Source organism: Rhinopithecus roxellana, chromosome 1, assembly GCF_007565055.1.
Source record: "Rhinopithecus roxellana isolate Shanxi Qingling chromosome 1, ASM756505v1, whole genome shotgun sequence".
NCBI classification, from domain to species: domain Eukaryota; kingdom Metazoa; phylum Chordata; class Mammalia; order Primates; family Cercopithecidae; genus Rhinopithecus; species Rhinopithecus roxellana.
The window spans coordinates 195403229-195426681 of record NC_044549.1 but is presented as its reverse complement, the minus strand read 5'-3'; the positions used below and the strand labels follow the sequence as shown (position 1 = coordinate 195426681).

Sequence of the window (23453 nt, the reverse complement as noted above, 5' to 3'; positions counted from 1 at the left end):
GCTACTTGGGAGTCTGAGACAGGAGAATCGCATGTACCTGGGAGGCAGAGGTTGCAGTGAAACGAGATCGTGCCATTGCACTCCAGCCTGGGCAACAAGAGTGAAACTCCTTCTCAAAAAAAAAAAAAAAAAAAAAAAAAAAGTTGGAGCTGAGCATAGTGGCTCACACTTGTAATCCCAGCACTTTAGGAGATCCAAGGCAGGTGGATCACTGGAGCCCAGGAGTTTGAGACTAACTTAGGCAGCATAGTGAGACCCCATCTCTACAAAAAATAAACAAAAATTAGGCGTGATGGTACATGCCTGTAGTCCCAACTACTCTGGAGGCTGGGGTGAGAGGATCACTTGAGCCTGGGAGGTAGAGGCTGGAGTGAACCATGATCGTGCCGCTGCACTCTAGCCTGGGTGACAGAGCAAGACACTATCTCAAAAAAACCCCCCAAAATAGTTGAAGACAAGTGTTTGAGTTTGTTAAGCTGGTGATCCTTGTTGGGATTGTTCAGTGAAGAGAAGGCTTAGAGGTTTGTTAAGACTTAGTTTTTGAGATTTACATTTCTTTTTTGTGATCTAGGAAAATATGTTTTTAATCTTTGTGTTCTGTACCTCCCCATCCTGCCCCATCAAATGGAGGATGTAATTGTTGTTAATGGATTTAGAGTTCTCTTAATAATAATTTATGTGTTTAAAATACTATTACTTTAAATGTTGATGTAAGAGATAAAAATAAAATTGATATGTATTTACTACTTACCATTTTTTCTTGGAAATTAATTTGTTTGTAGATTCTTCTCGTCCTAAAGCTTCTTCAGATTTTATTAATTTGCTTGATGGGTTACTTCAAAGAGATCCTCAAAAAAGGTAGGGACAGTATTTCGATTTTTTTTTCTTTTTCTTTTGAGTTCTGTAGATGGAGTAAGGGACAGTATTTTAATGGGAATAAATAGTGGAATATTGTCCCCCTTTTATGTACTTCTAAAATGGTGCTGTTCTTAATATACAAATAGCTGTTCAAATTATTATTTTTTAAAGAAGTCTGACTTCGGATTAAAAGTTTTTCTCTCAGTTTGCAGGTGTTTTTAATCATGAGGAATTTTTGAAGTCAGTTTCTCTTTTCATGTATTAAGTAGTTGACCAATTTTCTTATAATTCCCAAATCCAAGAAGTGCCATTTCTTGTATTTTGTATTTCAGGCTAAAACGGTTTCACTGTTGACCTAGGGATGATATTGTCAAGTTAAGGTGCTGTTAACTGAGTGATATTTAATGTGACCTGTTTTTATGACAAGCCTGTCATAATGGGGATATTAAGTGATAGGGTAATAGACACTTTGTGAATTTTTTGTCAGTGATGGCAGCGTTAGAAATCATTGTTGAGGCACAGGGTAGGGGAGGCGAGGAGGTGGACCAGAGTGGGAAAGAGGCCCAAGCAACTAGTTTCTAGTTCTGGTTCTGTCACTAGATAACTGGGATGCAGGGATGGGAGGAGGTTTCAGTTTATAAAATGGAGAATAAATTTAGTGTAGCATATACAAGAATCCACTCTTTTATTAAATATATTTTAAAAACTGCAGAAGGAAATGCTGATTTTTGTATAAGCTGTAGGATAAACATCCTTTGCTTACATTAGAATGCTTTCAACATTAGTGTTATTTTGGTGGATAATTTTTCAGACATCTTTTGATAGGATGTAACTATATCTAATTTACTTAAGAGATTGTATCTACATATCCCTACATTTATAACCCTATGCTATATAATTTTTTGCTTACATGGGACCACTCCATAACCTACTTTTTTCTCTCATGGTACATTATGCATATTTTTTCCATTTCCATTTCTGAGTCTTGCTCTGTCACCCAGGCTGGAGTGCAGTGGTGCAATCTTGGCTCACTGCATCCTCCACCTCCTGGGTTCAAGTATTTCTCATGCCTCAGCCTCCTGAGTAACTGGGATTTCAGGTGCGTGCCACCATCCCCAGCTAATTTTTGTGTTTTTAGTAGAGATGGGGTTTCACCATGTTGGCCATGCTGGTCTCGAACTCCTGGCCTCAAGCAGTTCCGCCTGCCTCAGCCTCCCAAAATGCTGGGATTACAGGTGTGAGCCACTGTGCCTGGCTGCTTGGTCATTTTAAATGGCTGTAGAATGTACATACAATTACCTATAAAAAAGTAAACGTTTAGAATGCCTCTTGATTTGTAATATTATATACGTTGTTACAGTAAATATTCTTTTGTGAATTAAAAAATTTTTTTTGGGTTTACTTGGGTAATTATCTCTTTCATGTGAATTTCTTAAAGTGTAATGGCTTGCCAAAGGCTAAGAGCATTTAAACAGTTTGATACATTTCCTACATTCTAGGAATATGTGCTGATTTACATTCCCAGCGACAATATGTTAGAAAGCTCCTTCCCTCCCACTCATCTGCAGTGTGCCTTGTTGATCTACATTTTTGTCAGTTTGATGGATGAAAATAAATTTTACTTTGTTGACTATTTTTATTTCTCCTTTAGTGAACCACAAGAGCTTTCTGTGTAAAGGAATGTTATATGTGGTTGCAAATTCTATTATTTGCGTTTTACTTTTGATTGGGAATAATATTATTTTATACAGAAGTTTTGAGTGATTAGTCAACTATAAATTTTTTTCTTTTTTGTTTTAAAGTTTCAGTCAGGCTTAATTTTCCCACTCTGGTGGGTATGCCTACAGGTATACTGTATTAGTAGTGAAACTTAATCTTTTGAAAATGAGCCTGAGTTTTAAATACAGCCTAAAGTCATTTTAATGCAGGTGAACTAGCTAGGTAAGATTATTTTGATTCCTAAACAACATGTGAATGTATATGATTATGAAGCTGATATTCTTCCCCTGCCCCTGCACCCCCTCCTGAGACGGGGTCTCACTCTGTCACCCAAGCTGAAGTGCAGTGGTGTGATCTTGGCTTGCTGCAACCTCTGCCTCCCAGGCTCAAGAGATTCTTCCATCTCAGCCTTCCAAGTAGCTGGGATTATAGGTGTGGGCCAGCATACCCAACTAATTTTTGTATTTTTTGTAGAGATGGGGTTTTGCCACATTGTCCAGGCTGATCTCGAAATCCTGGACTCAAGCAATCTGCCCACCTTGGCCTCCCAAAGTGCTGGGATTACAGGCATGAGCCACCGCGCCTGGGCTGATATTCTTATTTATTTCTGAATGAAGTTCTAACAGAATAGTTCCAAAACTTAAATGTGTCAGTCAGGGTAAGTAAAATAATCTTGCCTCTGTTGTCAAATAAAGGATGACAGGATTATAGATATCTGATATATTTACTTTAGAACTTCAAATTATTTATCGATTCCCTTTTTCCTACGCTGGTTGGAGAACCCAGACTCTATGGAATTTGAACCCTGAAACTTCTAATGCTTGCTTATCAGACTGTTTCATTCTGTACCATTTAAGGCTTCTGAATTGTTTCTTTTTATCTTGCTGTCTAAAAGAGGTTAATTGCATACAAAAATGAAATAATAAAATATAAAATGATTTCAAAGGTACATATGTACCTTTAGGAGATACAAATTGTAAAATCCGATGTGTGTAATTGGGACATGTCTTGGGAATTTTTCATGGTAAATCATGTTAAAGTAGAGTTTTAACATTTGTGTTTTTTTAAAGATTAACTTGGACAAGGCTACTGCAGCATTCATTTTGGAAGAAAGCTTTCGCTGGAGCAGATCAGGAATCAAGCATGGAAGATCTCAGTCTCAGGTAGTATACACTTACCTTTGTGTATAAGACATAGTTACTGGACACTTAAGCCCATTACTATTCTATTTATACAACATCAATGACCTGAATTTCTCTGCTTTTGTAGTAGGAGAAAATCCAGCATTTGTTTAATTAAGGGTTGCTTGAGGAGTTTACTCATGATATTTTTGTGTTTTTGATTTTGCATATTTTCTGTTGTTATTCTTCAGTCATTGATATAATATGATACTCATTAGTTCTGTTACCAAATACATCTGGCTTCCCACCTCCCAAGTATATGGTAGGATCTTTTTTCTCCCCTTTAAGTTAGGTGTGGTCATGTGACTTGTTTTGGGTAACAAAATGTTAGCAAAAGTAATATGTGTTATTCCCAGATCCAAAGTTGAAGAGCAGTGGTAATTTACCACATGATGAGGTAATTGGGAAGAAAAATGTCAAAATGGAGTTCTAGCCTGGATTTTTTTTTTTTTTTTGAGACAACGTCTCACTCTGTCACCTAGGCAGGAGTATAGTGGTACAATGATGGTGCATTGCAGCCTTGACCTCCCTGGGCTCAGGTGATCCTCCCACCTCAGCATCCTGAGTAACTGAGACTATAGGTGTGCGCCACCACACTCAGCTGATTATTGTATTTTTAGTAGACACAGGGTTTCTCCATTTTGCCCAGGCTGGTTTCAGACTCCTGGCTTCAAGTGATTTGCCTGCTGTGACCTCTCTTTTTTTTTTTTTTTTTTTTTTTTGAGACGGAGTCTCGCTCTGTCGCCCAGGCTGGAGTGCAGTGGCCGGATCTCAGCTCACTGCAAGCTCCGCCTCCCGGGTTTACGCCATTCTCCTGCCTCAGCCTCCCGAGTAGCTGGGACTACAGGCGCCCGCCACCTCGCCCGGCTAGTTTTTTGTATTTTTTAGTAGAGACGGGGTTTCACCATGTTAGCCAGGATGGTCTCGATCTCCTGACCTCGTGATCCACCCGTCTCGGCCTCCCAAAGTGCTGGGATTACAGGCTTGAGCCACCGCGCCCGGCCAGACCTCTCAAAGTGCTGGGATTATAGGTGTGAGCCACCATGCCTGATCTGTCAGCCTGGATCTTTTGTTTTTTTTAATTTGTTAACAACAAAAAAGTGTAGACAAGGTCTCACTATGTTGCCCAGGCTGATCTCAAACTTCTGAGTTCAAGCGGTCCATCTGCCTCAGCCCCCCAAAGTACTGGGATTATAGGTGTGCACCACCACGCCTGGCTTTAGCCTGGATTTTGAGGGACTACAGTGACATAGCTTTCCTGCCAGTCTTTGATGGCTATATGGATGAGGGAGGCATAAAGTTAAGAGATTCTGTAACTTCGCTAAATGTCATGTGTAGTTTAATTACCTTCTCCAACCTCTTCTTCTAACACAAAACTATAGAGAACTCCAAAGTAAGTTTGATTGTGTTGGTTTTCTCCAGTAATAGCAGAAACACAATGGAGTGTTCTGGGCCACAAGATTCCAAGGAGCTTTTGCAGAACGCTCAGAGTAGACAAACAAAAGGGCACAAGAGTGGTCAACCACTAGGCCACTCTTTCAGACTAGGTAAGTTTTATTTGAGCACATTCATGCTACTTATATTGTTGTTTGAGAGAGTTCCTAATTTCAATGTTATGTCCCTTTAAATCTTTGTGTATGTTATGCCTTGCATATGATATTTTTGTTCTTTTCTGTGTAACATATTACTTTCCCGCTACAGAAAATCCAACTGAGTTTCGGCCTAAGAGTACTCTTGAGGGTCAGTTGAATGAATCCATGTTTCTTCTCAGGTAGGTAAAATGAAAAAAGAGGGATCAATGTGAGACAAAAGTTAAATTTTCTTAAAGCATCTGCTATCTTGGTGCAAACCATGTTACACAGAGATAAAGAACAGGGATTTTAGTGCCAAATTCCAGTTTCACTCTCCAATTTCAAAGTTACAGTTAGGTGGTGGCCAGTGAAATGTAGATTTTGCTATATATGGGATTTTTGAAAATTTTTAAACAAACCAACTTATTTTTTACCAAAGCAACTCATTATTTCCATTTGTAAGACTTAATGCCTCTTCATTTTGTTCTTTAACTTAAAATAGAATTGAACTTAAAATTTCAGAAGTCCAGGTTGTTTGTTTTGTTTTGTTTTTGAGACAAGATCTCCCTCTGTTGCCGAGACTGGAGTGCAGTGGAGTGATCTTGGTTCTTTGTAACCTCTGCCTCCTGGATTCAAGTGATCTTGCCACTTCAGCCTCCTGAGTAGCTGTGATTACAGATGTGTGACACCATGCCTGGCTAATTTTTTTGTAGAGACGGTGTTTTGCCATATTGCTCAGGCTGGTCTTGAACTCCTGGGCTTGAGCCATCTGCCTGCCAATGTACCCAGTTTTTGTTGTTGTTGTTGTTAATGCTTTGAAGGCAAAATCTTTTCTATTTGGGTAAATACTTACAGAAAAGAAGAGGTTCTGTTTTTCTTTAAATCGTTTTTTTATTCTTTAGTTTATTTTTATTTTATTTTATTTTTTTGAGATGGAGTCTTGTTCTGTTGTCCAGGCTAGATTACAGTGGCGTGTTCTTGGCTCACTGCAGCCTCCACCTCCCAGGTTCAGGTGATTCTCCTGCCTCAGTCTCCCGAGTAGCTGGGACTACAGGGGCCCACCACCTCACCTGGCTAATTTTTGTATTTTCAGTAGAGACGGGATTTCACCATGTTGGCCAGCCTGGTCTTGAACTGATCTCAAGTGATCCGCCCGCCTAGGCCTCCCAGAGTACTGCGATTATAGGCATGAGCCATTGTGCCCAGCCTTTCTTTTACTTTTCTATATGGAAGGCTTAAATAATGTTTGTAATCACTGAAATAATTAAAGTCAGAATGATATCTTAAAGTGACTAGGACCAATGCATTAAAAAATTTAGTAGTATGGGCTGGGCTCGGTGGCTGATGACTGTAATCCCAGCACTTCGGGAGGCTGAGGCGGGCAGATTACCTGGGGTCAGGAGATTGAGACAAGCCTGGCCAACATGGTGAAACCCCGTCTCTACTAAAGAAAAAAAAAATTAGCCCGGTGTGCTGGTGGGTGTCTGTAATCCCAGCTACTTGGGAGGCTGAGGCAGGAAGAATCACTTGAACCCAGGAGGTGGAGGTTGCAATGAGCTGAGATTGCGCCGTTGCACCCCAGCCTGGGCAACAAGAGGGCAACGCCATCTCAAAAAAAAAAAAAAAAAAAAATTTAGTAGTATGTAAATATTAAAAGTATTTAAAATATTTTGTAACAGAGAGAAATAGTTTTATTTCATGAAATAGGGGTTATAATGATAAATTAAAATTCCTGATATGTTTTACCCATATTTAAATGTAATGTATGTTTATCTATATACGTTTTACACATTTTATTATTTATTTATTTACTTATTTATTTTTTTGAGACAGACTCTTGCTCTGTTGCCCAGGCTAGAGTGCAGTGGCGTGATCTTGGCTCACTGCAGCCTCTGCCTCCCTGGTTCAAGTGATTCTTATGCCTCAGCCTCCCAAGTGGCAGGGATTACAGGCATGCACCACCATGCTTGGCTAATTTTTTTTGTATTTTTAGTAGAGACGGGGTTTCCCCAAGTTGCCCAGCTGGTCTCGAACTCCTGAGCTCAGGTGATCTGCCCACCTTGGCCTCTCAAAGTGCTGAGATTATAGGCCTGAGCCACAGCACCTGGCCCATTTTATACACTTTAAATTTAACTTTTTAGAACCTCATACAATTTCTGGTATTCATATTTTATGTACTATGTAAGTATATGTTTAATGAAGGGATCAACAGATAAGTGAATGAGAGTTGAGGATCTTGATACTTGGGAATTTGAAGATGATAATTTTTTTTTCCCTTGAGATGGATGGAGTCTTGCTCTATTGTCCAGGCTGGAGTGCAGTGGTTCGGTCTTGGCTCACTGCAACCTTCACCTCCCCTGTTTAAGCTATTCTCCTGCCCCAGCCCCCCAAGTAGTTGGGACTACAGGCATGCACCACCATGCTGGGCTTTTTTTTTTCTTTCCCCGAGATGGAGTGTCACTTTGTCACCCAGGCTGGAGTACAGTGGCTTGAACTTGGCTCACTGCAATCTCTGCCTCCTGAGTTCAAGTGATCCTCCTGTCTCAGCCTCCCTAGTAGCTGGGATTATAGGTGCCTGCTACCATGCCTGGCTAATTTTTGTATTTTTAGTAGAAACGGGGTTTTGCCATATTGGCCAGACTGGTCTCAAACTCCTTACCTCAAGTGATCTGAGTGCCTCGGCCTCCCAAAGTGCTGGGATTACAGGAGTGAGCCACTGCACTCGGCCCTGAAGGAAATAATTAAAAAATATTAATGATCTGATGGGAAAGATTTCTTAGAATGTGAGAAGCTCAGGCCAGGCGCAGTGGCTCATGCCTGTAATCCCTGCACTTTGGGAGGCTGAGGCAGGTAGATCATGAGGTAAGGAGTTCAAGACCAGTCTGGCCAAGATGGTGAAACCCTGTCTCTACTAAAAATACAAAAATTAGCCAGGTGCAGTGGCGGGCGCCTGGGAGGCTAAGGCACGAGAATCGCTTGAACCCGGGAGGTGGAGGTTGCAGTGAGCCGAGATTGCGCCACTGCACTCCAGCCTGGGCAACAGAGCAAGACTCCATCTCAAAAAAAAAAAAAAAAAAAAAAGTGAAAAGCTCAAAACCATGGATCCAGGAAAAGTACAGTGGCCCATACGGTATGGCAGGCATTTATACGTGTAGGAGGAATCATTACAAATAGATAAGGATTGTAACTTCCTTGTTACTTATTTTAAATAGGTGCCAGCCCAACTTTGGGAGGCCGAGACGGGCAGATCACAAGGTCAGGAGATCGAGACCATCCTGGCTAATACGGCGAAACCCCGTCTCTACTAAAGAATACAAAAAACTAGCCGGGCGACGAGGCGGGCACCTGTAGTCCCAGCTACTTGGGAGGCGGAGGCAGGAGAATGGCGTGAACCTGGGAGGCGGAGCTTGCAGTGAGCTGAGATCCGGCCACCGCACTCCAGCCTGGGTGACAGAGCCAGACTCCGTCTCAAAAAAAAAAAAAAAAAAAAAAAAAAAAAAAAAAAAAAATAGGTGCCAGGGTAATTTCCTTTTCAAGTATTTTCTGATATACAGCTACAAATATTTTTCATTCTTTGTAGAATATCTGATGTATTTTATTTATGTTAATCCTGCCTATACTGGAAGACATTTATAAAAATTAATACTTGAAGGTTTCTAGTTAAAAAAGAAAATACTGTGTATGGCATGGAAAGTGTAAATAAAAGAAATAATACATTAGCCAGGAAATTAATAGCAGTTATAAAAATTATATAAACACAAATTAGATCTAGACTTTTTTAGTGAGAGCATATGGAATCATCATACTCTACCATTTTTCATGAGATATATTTTCTTCCAGAAAATAGTAAACAGAGAATAACCTTTCTGGAATCTGAATAATGTTAACTGGTATGTATTTTTCAGTTCTCGTCCTACTCCCAGAACTAGCACTGCAGTGGAAGTAAGTCCTGGTGAGGATATGACTCATTGTTCACCACAGAAGACTTCTCTGACCAAGGTGAGCGGACTTGGGAAATTTTCTTTCTACGTAAGATGTAGAAGCTCAAAAGAATAATTGTAAGTTGGTAAATGACTTATGTTTATAAATAAAAAATTTACAATAAGGTCATCTTTCCTGATCATTATGGATTTTTCTTGTATGTTCTCTGAGAGAGATATCCCATTTAGTTGCTTCATAGTTCTTTTTGGTAGGACTTTCCTTGAGATACAGTTGACATACCATACAATTCACCTATTTAAGGTGAACAATTCAGGCTGGGTGTGAATTGTAAATCTTGCACTTTGGGAGGCTGAGGCAAGAGGATCACTTGAGGCCAGGAGTTTGAGACCAGCCTGGCCAACATAGCGAGACCCTGTCCTCACAAAAAATAAAAAACATGAGCTGGGTTTGGTGGTGCACACCTGTAGCCCTAGCCACATGGGAAGCTGAAGTGGAAGGGTTTCTTGAGCCCTGGAGTTTGATGCTGCAGTGAGCTATGACGGCGCCACTGCACTCCAGCCTGGGTGACAGAGTGAGACCCACCTCTTTAAAAGAAAAAAAAAAGGTACAATTCAGGGACCTGTAACATTTTCAGAGGTGTGCAACCATCACCACAGTTTTAGAATTCTGCCATCACCCAACAAAGAAACTACCGTTAGCAGTCACTGCCCCCTGCCACCCCATGTTTCTCCAGTTCTTTTCCATGCTGGTACTAGGCAACCACAGTATATGTTTTGTCTTTATTATTTTACTTGTTCTGTGCATTTTATATAAATGGAATCAACAATATGTGATCTTTTGTTACTAGCTTTTTCCACTTAGCATATGTCTTCTTTGTTTTTTTTTTTTTTTTTTGAGATGGAGTCTTGCTCTGTCGCCAGGCTGGAGTGCAGTGGCGCAACCTCGGCTCACTGCAACCTGTGCCTACCGGATTCAAGCAATTCTCCTGCCTCAGCCTACCAAGTAGCTGGGACTACAGGCGTGTGTCACCACGTCCAGCTAATTTTTGTATTTTTAGTAGAGACGGGGTTTCACCATGTTGATCAGGATGGTCTCGATCTCTTGACCTCATGATCCACTCGCCTCGGCCTCCCCTAGTGCTGGGATTACAGGCATGAGACACCGCACCTGGCCTGTTTAACATATATGTTCAAGGTTCATCCAAGTTGTAGCATGTATCAGTACTAGATTCCTTTTTATTGTCAAATAATTTGTTGTGTATACAACATCTTTTTTTTTCTAGTCATCAGTTGGTGAATATTTGGGAGTAGAATTGCTGTGTCATGTGTTAACTCCTTGTTTAACTTTTTGTTTTTGAGATAATGTTTCCCTCTGTCACCCAGGCTGGAGTACAGTGGTACAATCATAGCTCACTGCAGTCTGGACCTCCTTGGCTCCAGTGGTTGTCCTGCCTCAGTCTGCCAAGTACCTGGAACTACAGGCATATGCCACCACACCTGGCTAAGTTCACAAAAAATTGTTTGTAAAGACAGGGTCCCTCTATTTTGCCTAAGCTCAAACTTCTGAGCTCAAGTGATGCTCCTATCTCAGCCTCCCAAAGTGCTGGTGTGCCAGATGTGAGCCATTGCACCTGGCCTTAACTTTTTGAAGAATTGTCAAACTGTTTTTCAAAGCATCTGCACCATTTTACGTTCTAACCAGCAGTGTATGAGGGTATCAATTTTTACATATTCTCAATAACATTTGGTATTGTCTTAAAAAATGTAGTAAAAAATGCATTACATAAAATGTACTATTTTAAATCATTTCTAAATATATAGTTCAAGTGGAATTAAGTACATTCATATTGTTGCGCAACTATTTCTACCATCTATCTCCAGAAAATTTTAGTCATCCCAAATTGAAACTCTGTCCCCATCAAATAATAACTGCCCATTTCCCATTACTGTTAGCCCCTGGTAACCACTATTATACCTTCTGCCTCTATGAATGTGCCTATTCTAGGTCCATTGCATAAGTCAGGGGTCTTCAACCCCCTGGCCATGGACTGCTGCTAGTCTGTGGCCTCTTAGGAACCAGGCCACAGAGCAGGAAGTGAGTGGCAGGCAAGTGAGTGATGCATCATCTGTATTTACAGCTGCTCTCAATCTACACCTACATTATTGTCTGAGTTCTGCCCCCGTCAGAGGAGCGGTTGCATTAGATTCTCATAGGAGCATGAATCCTGCTGTGAACTGTGCATGTGAGGAATCTAGGTTGCGTGCTCCTTATGAAAATCTAATGCCTGATGATCTGTCACTGTCTCCCATCACCCCCAGATGGGACTGTCTAGTTGTAGGAAAACAAGCTCAGGGCTCCCACTGATTCTATATCATAGTGAGTTGTATAATTATTTCATTATATATTACAGTGTAATAATAACAGAAATAAAGTGCCCAGTAAATGTAATTCACTTGAATCATCTCAAAATCATCTCCCCCAACCTTGTCTGTGGAAAAATTGTCTTCCGCAAAACTGGTTCCTGATGCCAAAAAATTTGGGGACCGCTGGCATAAGTGGTCTCATATAGGCTGGGCGCGGTGACTCATGCCTGTAATCCCAGCACTTTGGGAGGCTGAGGCAGGTGGATCACAAAGTCAAGAGATCCAGACCATCCTGGCCAACATGGTGAAACTGTGTCTCTGCTAAAAATACAAAAATTAGCTGGACATGGTGGCATGTGCCTGTAGTCCCAGCTACTCAGGAACCTGAGGCAGGAGAATTGCTTGAACCAGGAGGCGGAGGTTACAGTGATCCAAGATTGTGCCACTGCACTCCAGCCTGGTGACAGAGCAAGACTCAGTCTCAAAAAAAAAAAAAAAAAAAAAGTGGTCTCATATAGTATTTGTACTTTTGTGCCTGGCTTATTTCACTTAGCATAATGTCATCCATGTTGTAGCATGTGCCAGAATTTCATTTTTTTTTTTTTTTTTTTTTTTGAGACGGAGTCTTGCTCTGTCGCCCAGGCTGGAGTGCAGCGGCCGGATCTCAGCTCACTGCAAGCTCCGCCTCCCGGCTTCATGCCATTCTCCTGCCTCAGCCTCCAGAGTAGCTGGGACTATAGGCGCCCGCCACCTTGCCCGGCTAGTTTTTTTTGTATTTTTTTTTTTTTTAGTAGAGACGGGGTTTCACCGTGTTAGCCAGGATGGTCTCGATCTCCTCACCTCGTGATCCGCCCGTCTCGGCCTCCCAAAGTGCTGGGATTACAGGCTTGAGCCACCGCACCCAGCCCAGAATTTCATTTTTTAAAGGCTGAATAATATTCCCTTGTGTGTGTTTAATATGCTTTGTTATCTTTTCATCTGTTGATGATTTCTCGGGTTGCATGCACCTATTGGCTATTGTGAATGGTGCTGCATTGCCTGTCTTTCTTGTGATAGCCATTCTATTTCACATCTAGCAGGTGTGAAATTCCATTGATTGATTGATTGATTGATTGAGACAGGGTCTCACTCTGTCATCCAGTCTGGAGTGCAGTGGCACGATCTTGGCTCACTGCAACCTCTGTCTCCCAGTCTCAAGCAATTCTTCTGCCTCAGCCTCCCAAGTAGCTGGAATTACAGGCACGTGCCACTACCACCTGGCTAATTTTTTTTTTTTTTTTGAGATGGAGTCTTGCAGTGTCGCCCAGGCTGGAGTGCAGTGGCACAATCTCGGCTAACTGCAAGCTCCGCCTCCTGGGTTCATGCCATTCTCCTGCCTCAGCCTCGCGAGTAGCTGGGACTACAGGTGCCCGCCACCATGCATGGCTAATTTTTTGTATTTTTAGTAGAGATGGGGTTTCACCGTGTTAGCCAGGATGGTCTCGATCTCCTGACCTTGTGATCTGCCTGCCTCAAACTCCCAAAGTGCTGGGATTACGGGTGTGAGCCACCAGGCCTGGCCCACCTGGCTAATTTTTGTATTTTGTAGAGACAAGGTTTCACCATGTTGGCCAGACTAGTCTCGAACTCCTGACCTCAAATGATCCACCTGTCTCCGCCTCCCCAAGTGTTTGGATTACAGGCGTGAGCCACCGCGCCCAGCTAGTAGGTGTGAATTTCTATGTCTTAGTGGTTTTTATTTGCATTTACCTGATGGCTAATGATGTTGTGTATCTTTTTATGTGTTTATTGGTCATTTGTCTATTTTCTTTCTTTTTTTTTTTTTTGAGACGGAGTCTCGCTCTGTCGCCCAGGCTGGAGTGCAGTGGCCGGATCTCAGCTCACTGCAAGCTCCGCCTTCCGGGTTTACGCCATTCTCCTGCCTCAGCCTCCCGCGTAGCTGGGACTACAGGCGCCCGCCACCTCACCCGGCTAGTTTTTTGTATTTTTTAGTAAGAGACAGGGTTTCACCGTGTTAGCCAGGATGGTCTCGATCTCCTGACCTCGTGATCCGCCCGTTTTGGCCTCCCGAAGTGCTAGGATTACAGGCTTGAGCCACTACGCCCGGCCTTCATTTGTCTATTTTCTTTGGAGAAACATTTATTCAAAAATTTAACCTATTTTTAATTGGGTTATTTATCTCTTTATTATTTAGTTAAGAATTTTTTACATATTCTAGATAGGAGTTATAACAATTTTCTCCCTTTTTCTGGATTGTCTTTTTTCTTTCTTGATGGTATCCTTTGAAGCACGAAAGTTTTAAATTTTGATATAGTCCTATTTATCTTTCTTCGTTTGTGTTTTTTGGCTGCTTGTGCTTTTGGTGTAATATCTAAAAAAACAATTGCTACTCCAAGGTCACAAAGGTTTCTGCCTATGTTTTCTCTTAAGAGTTTTATAGTTTTATTAATATCTCTTAGATTTAGCTATTTTATCCATTTGAGTTAATTTTTGCATGTGGCATGAAGTAGGGGGTATACTTCATTGTTTTGCGTCTAAACATCCAGCTGTCTTGGCACTATCTGTTGAAAAGCTTATTCTTTCACCATTGAATTGTCTTGGAACTCTTATTGAAGATCGATTGATTGTATATGTAAAGGTTTATTTCTGGATTCCATTCTGTTATCTATTCATTTGTTCTTATACTAGTGGCACACTCTTGATTACTGTAGCTGTTTAGTAAGCTTTGAAATCAGAAAGTATGAATCCTCCAAAAAAATTTTTAAGGTGGTTTTGGCTGTTCTGGGTCACTTGTATTTCCATATGAATTTTAAGATCAGCTTGTCATTTTCTGCAAAGGAGCCTGCTGGGATTTTAATCACAGTTGCATTGAATGTGTAGATTAATTTAGGAAGTACTGCCATTTTAACAATGTTAAGTTTTCCTCCACGAACACAGGATGTATTTGTACTTATTTAGGCCTTTAATTTCTTTCAATCATAGTTGTGTTGAATGCGGAACTACTTTGAATTAATTCTAAGTTATTTTTATGCTACTTGTTGCTTGACAAATATAATTGCTTTTAGTTTTTACTGCAATTTTGTTGTAATGTGAAGTGTATTTGGACCATGTGAAGCTTATTTCTGCTTTGAAATTTAGTATAAATGGATTATAATAAAATCTCACTGTGCTAATTTTTTGGTTATGTGAAATAGAAAATCAATGTAAATTAAAAAATTCATTCTGAAATGTGATAGATGTTGAAGCTCTTCTGGCAGATGGTTATAAAGAGGAGTATATAATCATTGTATGGAGGAAATATAATCAATAATGTGAATACCTAAGGTAGCTTATTTTACATATGTATCTCTATTTATTTATTTATTTATTTTTGAGACAGGGCCTCACTCCTATCACCCAGACTGGAGTGGAGTGGCATGATTGTGGCTCATTGCAGCCTCAACTTCTCGGGCTTAGGTGATTCTCTTGTCTCAGCCTCCTGAGTAGCTGCGACTACAAGTGTGCGCCGCCATGCCTGGCTAATCTTTTGTAATTTTAGTAGAGGTTTCCCCATGTTGCCCAGGCTGATCTCAAACTCCTGGACTCAAGTGATCTGCCAGCCTTGGCCTCCCAAAGAGCTGGGATTACAGTTGTGAGCCACTGTGCTTGGCCTTATGTTTTATAATTTTTAAGTGACACTTTTTATTCAATTACAAAACATATATAATTGTAGAAAACTTGTAAAATGTAAAAGAGGACAAAGAAAATAGAAAAATTATTTACTATGTAATTCCTGAGTAAACACTGATTACATTTTTTTTTTTTTTGAGTGCCTGTTGCCCAGGCTGGAGTGCAGTGGCGTGATCGTAGGATTGTAGTTCACTGTAACCTCATACATCTCATACCATCTCATACATTTTGATACTACTACTTCTGGTTCTATACATATATGTTCATTTTGAAACAAGGGAGTATAATTTTGTAACAGTTATTTTCATTTAATGATTATGGTTTGATTGCAATTATTGATCATTTAGTTTATTCCTGAGCAATTTATTTTATATATTTTTGCTATTGTGAGTGGGATATTTGTTATAACTTGGCATTTGTGCATACATTCAATTTACCTATAGGAAATTAATTTTTGCATACAGTTTTTTAATTGGTCCACCTTACTAATCTTATTTTTTTTTTTTTTTTCCTTTGAGACAGAGTCTTGCTCTGTTGCCCAGGCTGGAGTGCAGTGGCATGATCTTGGCTCATTGCAGCCTCTGCCTCCCAGGTTCAAGTGATTGTCCTGCCTCAGCCTCCTGAGTAGCTGGGACCACAGGCACCTGCCACCAAGCCCAGCTAATTTTTGTATTTTTAGGAGAGATGGGGTTTCACCATTTTGGCCAGACTGGTCTCGAATTCCTGGCCACGGGTGATCCACCTACCTCGGCCTCCCAAAGTGCTGGGATTACAGGCGTGAGCCACCATGCCTGGCCTAATTCTTACATTATTTCGAATAGTTTTCCCATTGATTAATTTTGGCTTTTTGGATGTTCAGTTATATCATCTATATGTAAAGATAATTTGGCCACCTCTTTCAAATATTGATGTCTTACTTTACGGACTAATATAATTTACTAGCGGTTCCTCCTCTGTGTTAAATCAGCAGGGATATCCAGCCCTTTGCTCTATCATTGACTTCTTTCCTTTCCTTTGCCACCTTCCTCGCTCAAGACACCATCTTTTCCATCCAGGCTTTGCAGTAACCTGCTAACTGGTCCCCTCAGTTCTCCATTGCTCCCCTCTATCCATTCTCCACTGAAGCAAGTATGATGTATATATTTAAATGTCTTGATAAACTATCACTGTCTTCTCTCAAGCAGTGCCAGGCATTGTTTTAAATGCTTTATGTTTATTCTTCACAAACCTGAAAGCTTGTTCATTTTAATCTTTGTTATAGATAAAGAAAACAAAGCTTTTTTCTTTAACTTCCCAAAGAGCACATAATTAACAAGCGGCAATGAAAGTTTACCCCTGTCTTTTTGCCTTGAAAGTCCATCTTTTTTTTTTGGCAATGTGAGTTTATCCCTGTCTTTTTGCCATGAAAGTCCATCTGTCTTTTTTTTTTCTCTTTAATTGAAAGTCCATGTTCTTAAACTTAGATTTTCTTGTTTTAAACAAACTTCCTCTTCATTCTTTGTGGGTTTTTTTTTTTTTTTTTAACGTAGTCTCGCTCTGTCACCTAGGCTGGAGTGTGGTGGTGTGATCTCGGCTCACTGCAACCTCCGCCTCCCAGGTTCAAGCGATCCTCCTGCCTCAGCCCCCTGAGTAGCTGGGAGTACAGGCGCATGCTACCACTCCTGGCTAATCTTTGTATTTTTAGTAGAGATGGTGTTTCCCATGTTGGTCAGGCTGGTCTCAAACTCCTGACCTCATGATCTGCCCACCTCAGCCTCCCAAAGTGCTGGGATTACAGGGGTGAGCCACCACGCCTGGCCTCTTTGTGTGTTTTCTTATGTCTTTCGTCTGAGTTGCAAGGGGCAGCTTGGGTTTCCAGAACTTTCTTAGCTAACTCCTCTGTTCCTTTATCCATGCCCCTTCCTCATTCAGTTTTGGATACTTTATTTTCCTTATTCCTTACTTCACTGATTTGCTTTTCTGTTTTATTTAGTTTGCTAATCATTGTTTCTTTTAAGGTTCTTAAGCATAAATTTCTCTCTCTCTCTCTCTCTCTCTCTCTCTCTCCCTCTCTCCCTCTCTCCCTCTCTCCCTCTCTCCCTCTCTCTCTCTCTCTCTTTTTTTCCTGATGGGAAATACTGAGGTGTAACACTAGGAATACAAATTATGTTTAAATAGAGCACAAAGAACCATCTCAGAGGAATAACTGATGGTGACTGTCTGCTGATTCATTTCATTATGTATCAGCTCTAACTAGGCTTAATAAATAATTGAGGTTTAACACTTAGGTAACAGGTCTGTATTTAAGTTTGAAAATTTTTTTATGTTATAGCTTCAACTTCACATTGAATATTCTGTAAAGCAGAAGTAAATTGATTAGCATTCTGTGAATGAAAAATAAAGCTGTGGGTTAGGCACATGGCTCATGCCTGTAATCCCAGCACTTTGGGAAGCCAAGGCAGGCAGATCACCTGAGAACTCCTGAGATGAGGAGTTCGAGACCAGCCTGACCAACATGGTGAAACCCCTGACTCTACTGAAAATATAAAAATTAGCTGGGCGTGGTGGCATGCACCAGTAATTTCACTACTTGGGAGGCTGAAGCAGGAGAATCGCTTGAACCCGAGAGGCAGAGGTTGCAGTGAGCCGAGATTGTGCCACTGCACTCTAGCCTGTGTGACAGAGTGAGACTCTATCTCAAAAAAAAAAAAAAAAAAAAAAAAAAAGCCATGCTGGTAACAAAAAAACCAATTTGCCTCATCACAGTTTAGAACATTGAATTGTAAAGATCTTTTTTCTAGTCCTAGCCAGCCTTAGTGGTAACATGAGCAATTCAGTTACTTTCTCAGAGTTTTATATTTTTATCTGTAAAATGGGAATGATGGTGCCTACAGTTTAGGATTTTTGTGAAAATCAAATAAGACTACAAGCATCTTGAATAGCAGTTGAAGTACATTGATATAGGTGATATTTTACAGTGTTGTCTTCCTCAGCATCTTATTAGTTCTGTGTTTTAAAGATCTACATTAGTCACAGAAACAAAGTCTAATTTTTGTTCTCATTTCAGATTGCAACTGGACACCTGAGTCAGCAGGACCTGGAATCCCAGATGAGAGAGCTTATCTACACAGACTCAGATCTTGTTGTCACCCCCATTATCGACAATCCAAAGGTGTGGAAAGATACTCTAACAACTGAGTTGTAGACTTTACTGAGATCTAAAATCTGCATGAGATTTTCATTCAGAATATTATTTACTGTCTAATCTTTCCTGTTTCTCTTGTCTGCTTCTGTTTCATTTGTGCTGCATGTCTGCATTTCCCGCTCCCGCTCTGTCTGCAACCCTTTCCTCTGCCTTCACTTCCACTTCACTGGAGTTCTAAGTTTTCTCCCCTCTGTTTTGAATAAGTCAGCTCTGCCTCTCACCACTGCTTTCTTCCACATGCCATGGAGGGGTTGCCAGCCTCCTGACCTCAGACCTTAGCTCTCCGTCCCTTTGTTTCTCCATACGTGCTAATGTGAATCACTCTAAATATTCTAGTCTCTGATGTATTTTGAAGGCAGAAGCAGTCAGAGGGCACTGCTCACCAGGCTGGGCTGGGTAGGCATATCACACAGAAGCCCTACCCTCTCACAGGTTGTTAAGACTGCAGGGGAGATGGTGGGGAGACATTATGGGAGCTTGAGGAATCATAGTTCACAATGTACTTCTAAACCAGTGTGAGTTTTTTTGCTTCTTGTCTTTTGGAATATAATACTTTATTGCTAGGGGATAATGAGTATCTGTTTTAAAAAACAAATTCATTTCTAAGTCCCTCTGTTTTGTCTTGACTTCCAGCTCCCCAACATACTCACATTCCACTACTTATTCTCTATTTTAATTTTCCTGCTTCTTTTTCCTTTTTCAATGTCTTTTTCTGTATTAATTCATGACTGTTTTTTCTTATCTCATTGGGAACATTACTGTGGTTTAGACCATAAGGGTTCTTGGATTCATTTTTATTTTCTAGATAGACAGCATTTCATATAGATTATTTAGCTGTTTTTCATAATGGAGCTAATTCTTTTTGTGAGTTCGTATGTCTGGCAGAGTAACTTTATTATGCTAAGTTTGATGTGCATTGGGGCATTTTCAAATTGGACTTTCTAGAACAATTTGTGTTATCTTTATCAGGGGTGTCCAATCTTTTGGCTTCCCTGGGCCACACTGGAAGAATTGTCTTGGGCCACACATGAAATGCACTAATGATAACTGATGAACTAAAAAACAAAAAAAAAATTGCAAAAAAATCTTACGATGTTTTGAGAAAGTTTATGAATTTGTGTTGGGCCATATTCAAAGCCGTCTTGGGCTGCATGCAGCCCATGGGCTGCGGGTTGGACAAGCTTGCTTTAGACAATATTCTGTGTTTCTTTTTTCCCTCTTATAACCATATCTGATAGTTTCTGGGAAGCCTTAATCAATAGAAATTTTTGTGTTTAACTTTTAATTTTAAACTTTTAGTCTTAGAGAAAAAGTTCAAAAATAATTGAGAGTTCCTATATACCTTTCGCCCAGCTGCTCTTAATGTTCGCATCTCATAGGTCTTTAGTATAGTTTGCAAAACCTGGGAATTAACATTAGTATAACGTTAGTCAGGCGGGATAATCCTTATCTGTTCCTCCTTGTGGAGGGCAGTAGAATGTGGTAATTGGAGTTGCATAATACTTGATTAATATCTCTGTGTAATGAGGGCTTGCAATACCCTGGTTGCTCCTTTCTAATTCTTCCTGAAAAAGAAAAGGAAAAAAAACAAAAAACAAAAAACATGAGTATAGTGCTATTAACTAAACTACCAAACTTATTTGAATTTTATCAGTTGCCTCTAATGTTCTTTTTTTTTTTTGTTCCAGGATCCCACATTACAGTTAGTTGTTATGCCTCCTTAGTCTCGTATAGTCTGTCCTAGTCTTTCATGGCCTTGTCAGAATTTCTCAGACCTTTCTTGTCTTTCATGACCTTGACACTTTGTCTTTTTTTTTTTTTTTTTTTTTTTTTGAGATGGAGTCTCACTGTGTCACCAAGGCTGGAGTGCAGTAGCGTGGCGTGATCTCGGCTCACTGCAACCTCTGCCACCCGGGTTCAAGCTATTTTCCTGCCTCAGCCTCCTGAGTTGCTGGGATTATAGGCACCTGCCACCATGCCTGGCTAATTTTTGTAGTTTTAGTAGAGATGAAGTTTCACCATGTTGGCCAGGCTGGTCTTGAACTCCTGACCTCATGATCCACATGCCTAGGACTCCCAAGGTGCTGGGATTACAGGCGTGAGCCACCGTGCCTGTCCTTTGTATTTTTTTGTAATACATGTTATAAAACGTATGACTCAAGTCCTTCACACTTTGAAGAGTAACTGGTTGGGTGTTTTGTAGAATGTCCCTTAATTTAGGTTTGTCTGAGGGTTTCTCATGATTAGAATGAGATTATGAATTTGGATTATGAGATTAGAATGAGAATATGCATTTTAGTAAGATTACTACAGTAAATACAGTAATGCTGGTTACTTAATTAGTAAAGGGTTTAAAAATATTGTATATAGAAGTGTTGCAGAAGTTAGGTATGGAAATGATGGTTGAATTTTTGATTAAAAGTCTCAAGATGAAGTATCTGGCTGTCCTAAACTCATGGATCCAACTACATGGTTTCTTCACATTTCTCAAATAAGTTGTGCACTTTCCAATTCATACTATTATGGCTTCCTGGAATGGTGTCTTCTCTGATATGACCATAAAGTTCTAACCATCCTTCAACACCTCAACCCACCTTCTACCTCTTCTGTAAACCCGGTCCTAACTATATCAACTAAAGTGCTTGCTGTATTCTCTAAACTGCTGTTTACAAAAAAATTCTTTCTGTCCAGTGTTTTGTCTGTAGTTACGTCCTGCATGTTTTGAATTGTGAAATATTTCGTTGTTTATCAAATGTTTGTCTCGTCTTCCCAACTAGGATGTCAGCTCTCTGAAAATAGGATTGTGTCTTTTATATCTTTGTATCCCCATTAGCACTTGGCACAAAGCCTTACCTTGGCAGGAACCCAGTAGATATTTGTTGAATGACTGAATTTCTAATTAGAGGTAAATTAACTAAAAAATAAGCCAAGATAGGGGTGAATGTTTTCTGTGAAGCTTTATTTTTTTACAGATATCAATTGAAATGATTTAAAAAAATAACTTATTATCTATATTTGTATGTTTTTAATCTGAAAAGTCATTGTTCTTATTCTTTTTGGTAAAAATTTTACACATTTTTTGTCCTCATTGATTTATTATCTGACATAAGGGACATATAAGGAGATAGATATCCATCTTAAAAATTGTCTCAAAAGCTTTTTTTTTTTTTTTAAACCACAGATAATGAAACAGCCACCAGTTAAATTTGATGCAAAAATATTGCATCTACCAGCATATTCAGGTAGGATCATAAAGGACTTATCAAACATGTAGACTCTTTGTATACAGATACAAATATGAAATTTATTTGCAAATAGAATATTTGTATGTGAATAACTAAATTTATTTCATCTTGACAATTGCCTATGTTCTTGGGGCAGTGTTACACGAATTGTAAACAATCTGTAATTCATTTGTGCCATCTGTTGACATTTCTTAGCTGAGTCTGGGCTGCCCTGTTCTCTTCTGGGTGGGGAGGTTCCTATAGATCTGGACTGGTTTTCCTGTAGAGTGGGTAGGAGGTCTTCCCTTCCCTTCTTAGAGCTGGTTGAATTTCCACCATTTATGGCTGGTGTAGGTGTACAGGTTTGGGGCAAGCAATGAAGGATTGGGATTCTATTGGAGGGACCAGGGCATTTGAGAATGGGACTAGGTGGTTCATGACTGTGGAGGTGGTGTGGGAGTGGAGATACTTAAGGGATAATTATTATGTTTCTGTTGAGCTAACAAAAGTCTTACTTAGGGTGACCATCAGAAATTTTCACATACTTTAAACTTTTTTTTTTGTTTAACAAATTATATTTTAAGCTGTTAAACTTGATTTGGGAAAAATTATTCATTGTGGCTAGAGTAGAATCTATGATTTGAAGTAAATTTAAAATATATTTAGGTTTAAATAAACCAGCTAAGGGTTTATATCGATCAACTTAATTACTGATAAAAACAAAAAAGAAAGTGTGTAGAAGGACGTTTTTGAAGCTAAGTATTATTAATAGTGCTTTCAGAGCCAAGTAGGACTATTTATGCAAACCTAGAGAATTATTACCTGGAAATACTATTTCCCTTTTCTTCTTTGAGTTATTTAGGAAATTATATTTATAATTTATTTTGCCTAAAGATAGAGATCAGCCAAAAATATGTTAATTTTAGGGGATATCACATTTCCTAGATTTTGCCATTTTTTTGTATAGGGATTTGGAGGTAGGGATTTCAGGTGATTTTTAGCTATCATGTTATTCTCGTTATTTTTTACAATAGTTTCATTGGAACTTTTTAAGAACTGTAGGATTTGTGCGTTTCTCAATATTTGAGAGTTGATTTATTTATACAAAGGCTCTTTTGTCTTTTACTCCAGTTGTATTGAACTTTGCATTTTGTTATGGTGTAGGTTGTGGGACAGTTCTGCTTAGGACATCTGCTTTATTTGAAAGTATAGCTTTCCATTGAAGTGGTTAAAAAGTTTCCATGGATAGATAAAGAGATAAGGAATATGGAAGGACAAATAAAAGTAGTGTCATCTTTGGAGTATTTTTGGTTTTGACAGTGTAATGTTTGTCCTCATCTTAGCTGTTATAATTCTGTGTTTATTTCTCATGTAATGTTTCCAGCAGTTGTTTTTCTCATCAAACATACTTTTATTATTTTCTTTCCATGGCAGTGGATAAGTTATTATTTCTGAAAGACCAAGATTGGAATGACTTTTTGCAACAAGTGTGCTCGCAGATCGACTCCACTGAGAAGAGCATGGGGGCCTCCCGAGCCAAGCTGAATCTCCTTTGCTATTTGTGTGTGGTGGCTGGTCACCAGGAGGTGGCCACCAGGCTCCTCCATTCCCCCCTGGTAGGCCTTTGTGACATGCCTTATGCATTTTAATTTGTGTTTTTATAGAGGCTCAAACAAGTGCTGAAATATCAGTTTGATTTAACTACCATGAAAAAACCGATTGATCACGATTTTAGGTTTATG

The 23453-nt window shown here is 39.7% G+C and overlaps 1 protein-coding gene and 1 non-coding gene across 9 annotated transcripts in view; both read left to right on the top strand.

Annotated features, from left to right (window-relative positions):
• Positions 1-23453, top strand: part of ULK4 (unc-51 like kinase 4) — a 703273-nt gene that overhangs the window by 45157 nt on the left and 634663 nt on the right. For all 8 annotated transcript variants that reach the window (XM_030935299.1, XM_030935309.1, XM_010374299.2 and 5 more), the window contains 8 exons: positions 783-858; positions 3648-3740; positions 5181-5305; positions 5460-5529; positions 9235-9328; positions 18350-18454; positions 21669-21729; positions 23146-23327. In XM_030935299.1, the coding sequence (XP_030791159.1) occupies positions 783-858; positions 3648-3740; positions 5181-5305; positions 5460-5529; positions 9235-9328; positions 18350-18454; positions 21669-21729; positions 23146-23327 (806 nt within the window). The remainder of the gene's footprint in view (positions 1-782; positions 859-3647; positions 3741-5180; positions 5306-5459; positions 5530-9234; positions 9329-18349; positions 18455-21668; positions 21730-23145; positions 23328-23453) is intronic.
• LOC115892169 lies at positions 19915-20047 on the top strand. Its single transcript, XR_004052050.1, has one exon. It is a non-coding gene; the product is annotated as a U8 small nucleolar RNA (small nucleolar RNA).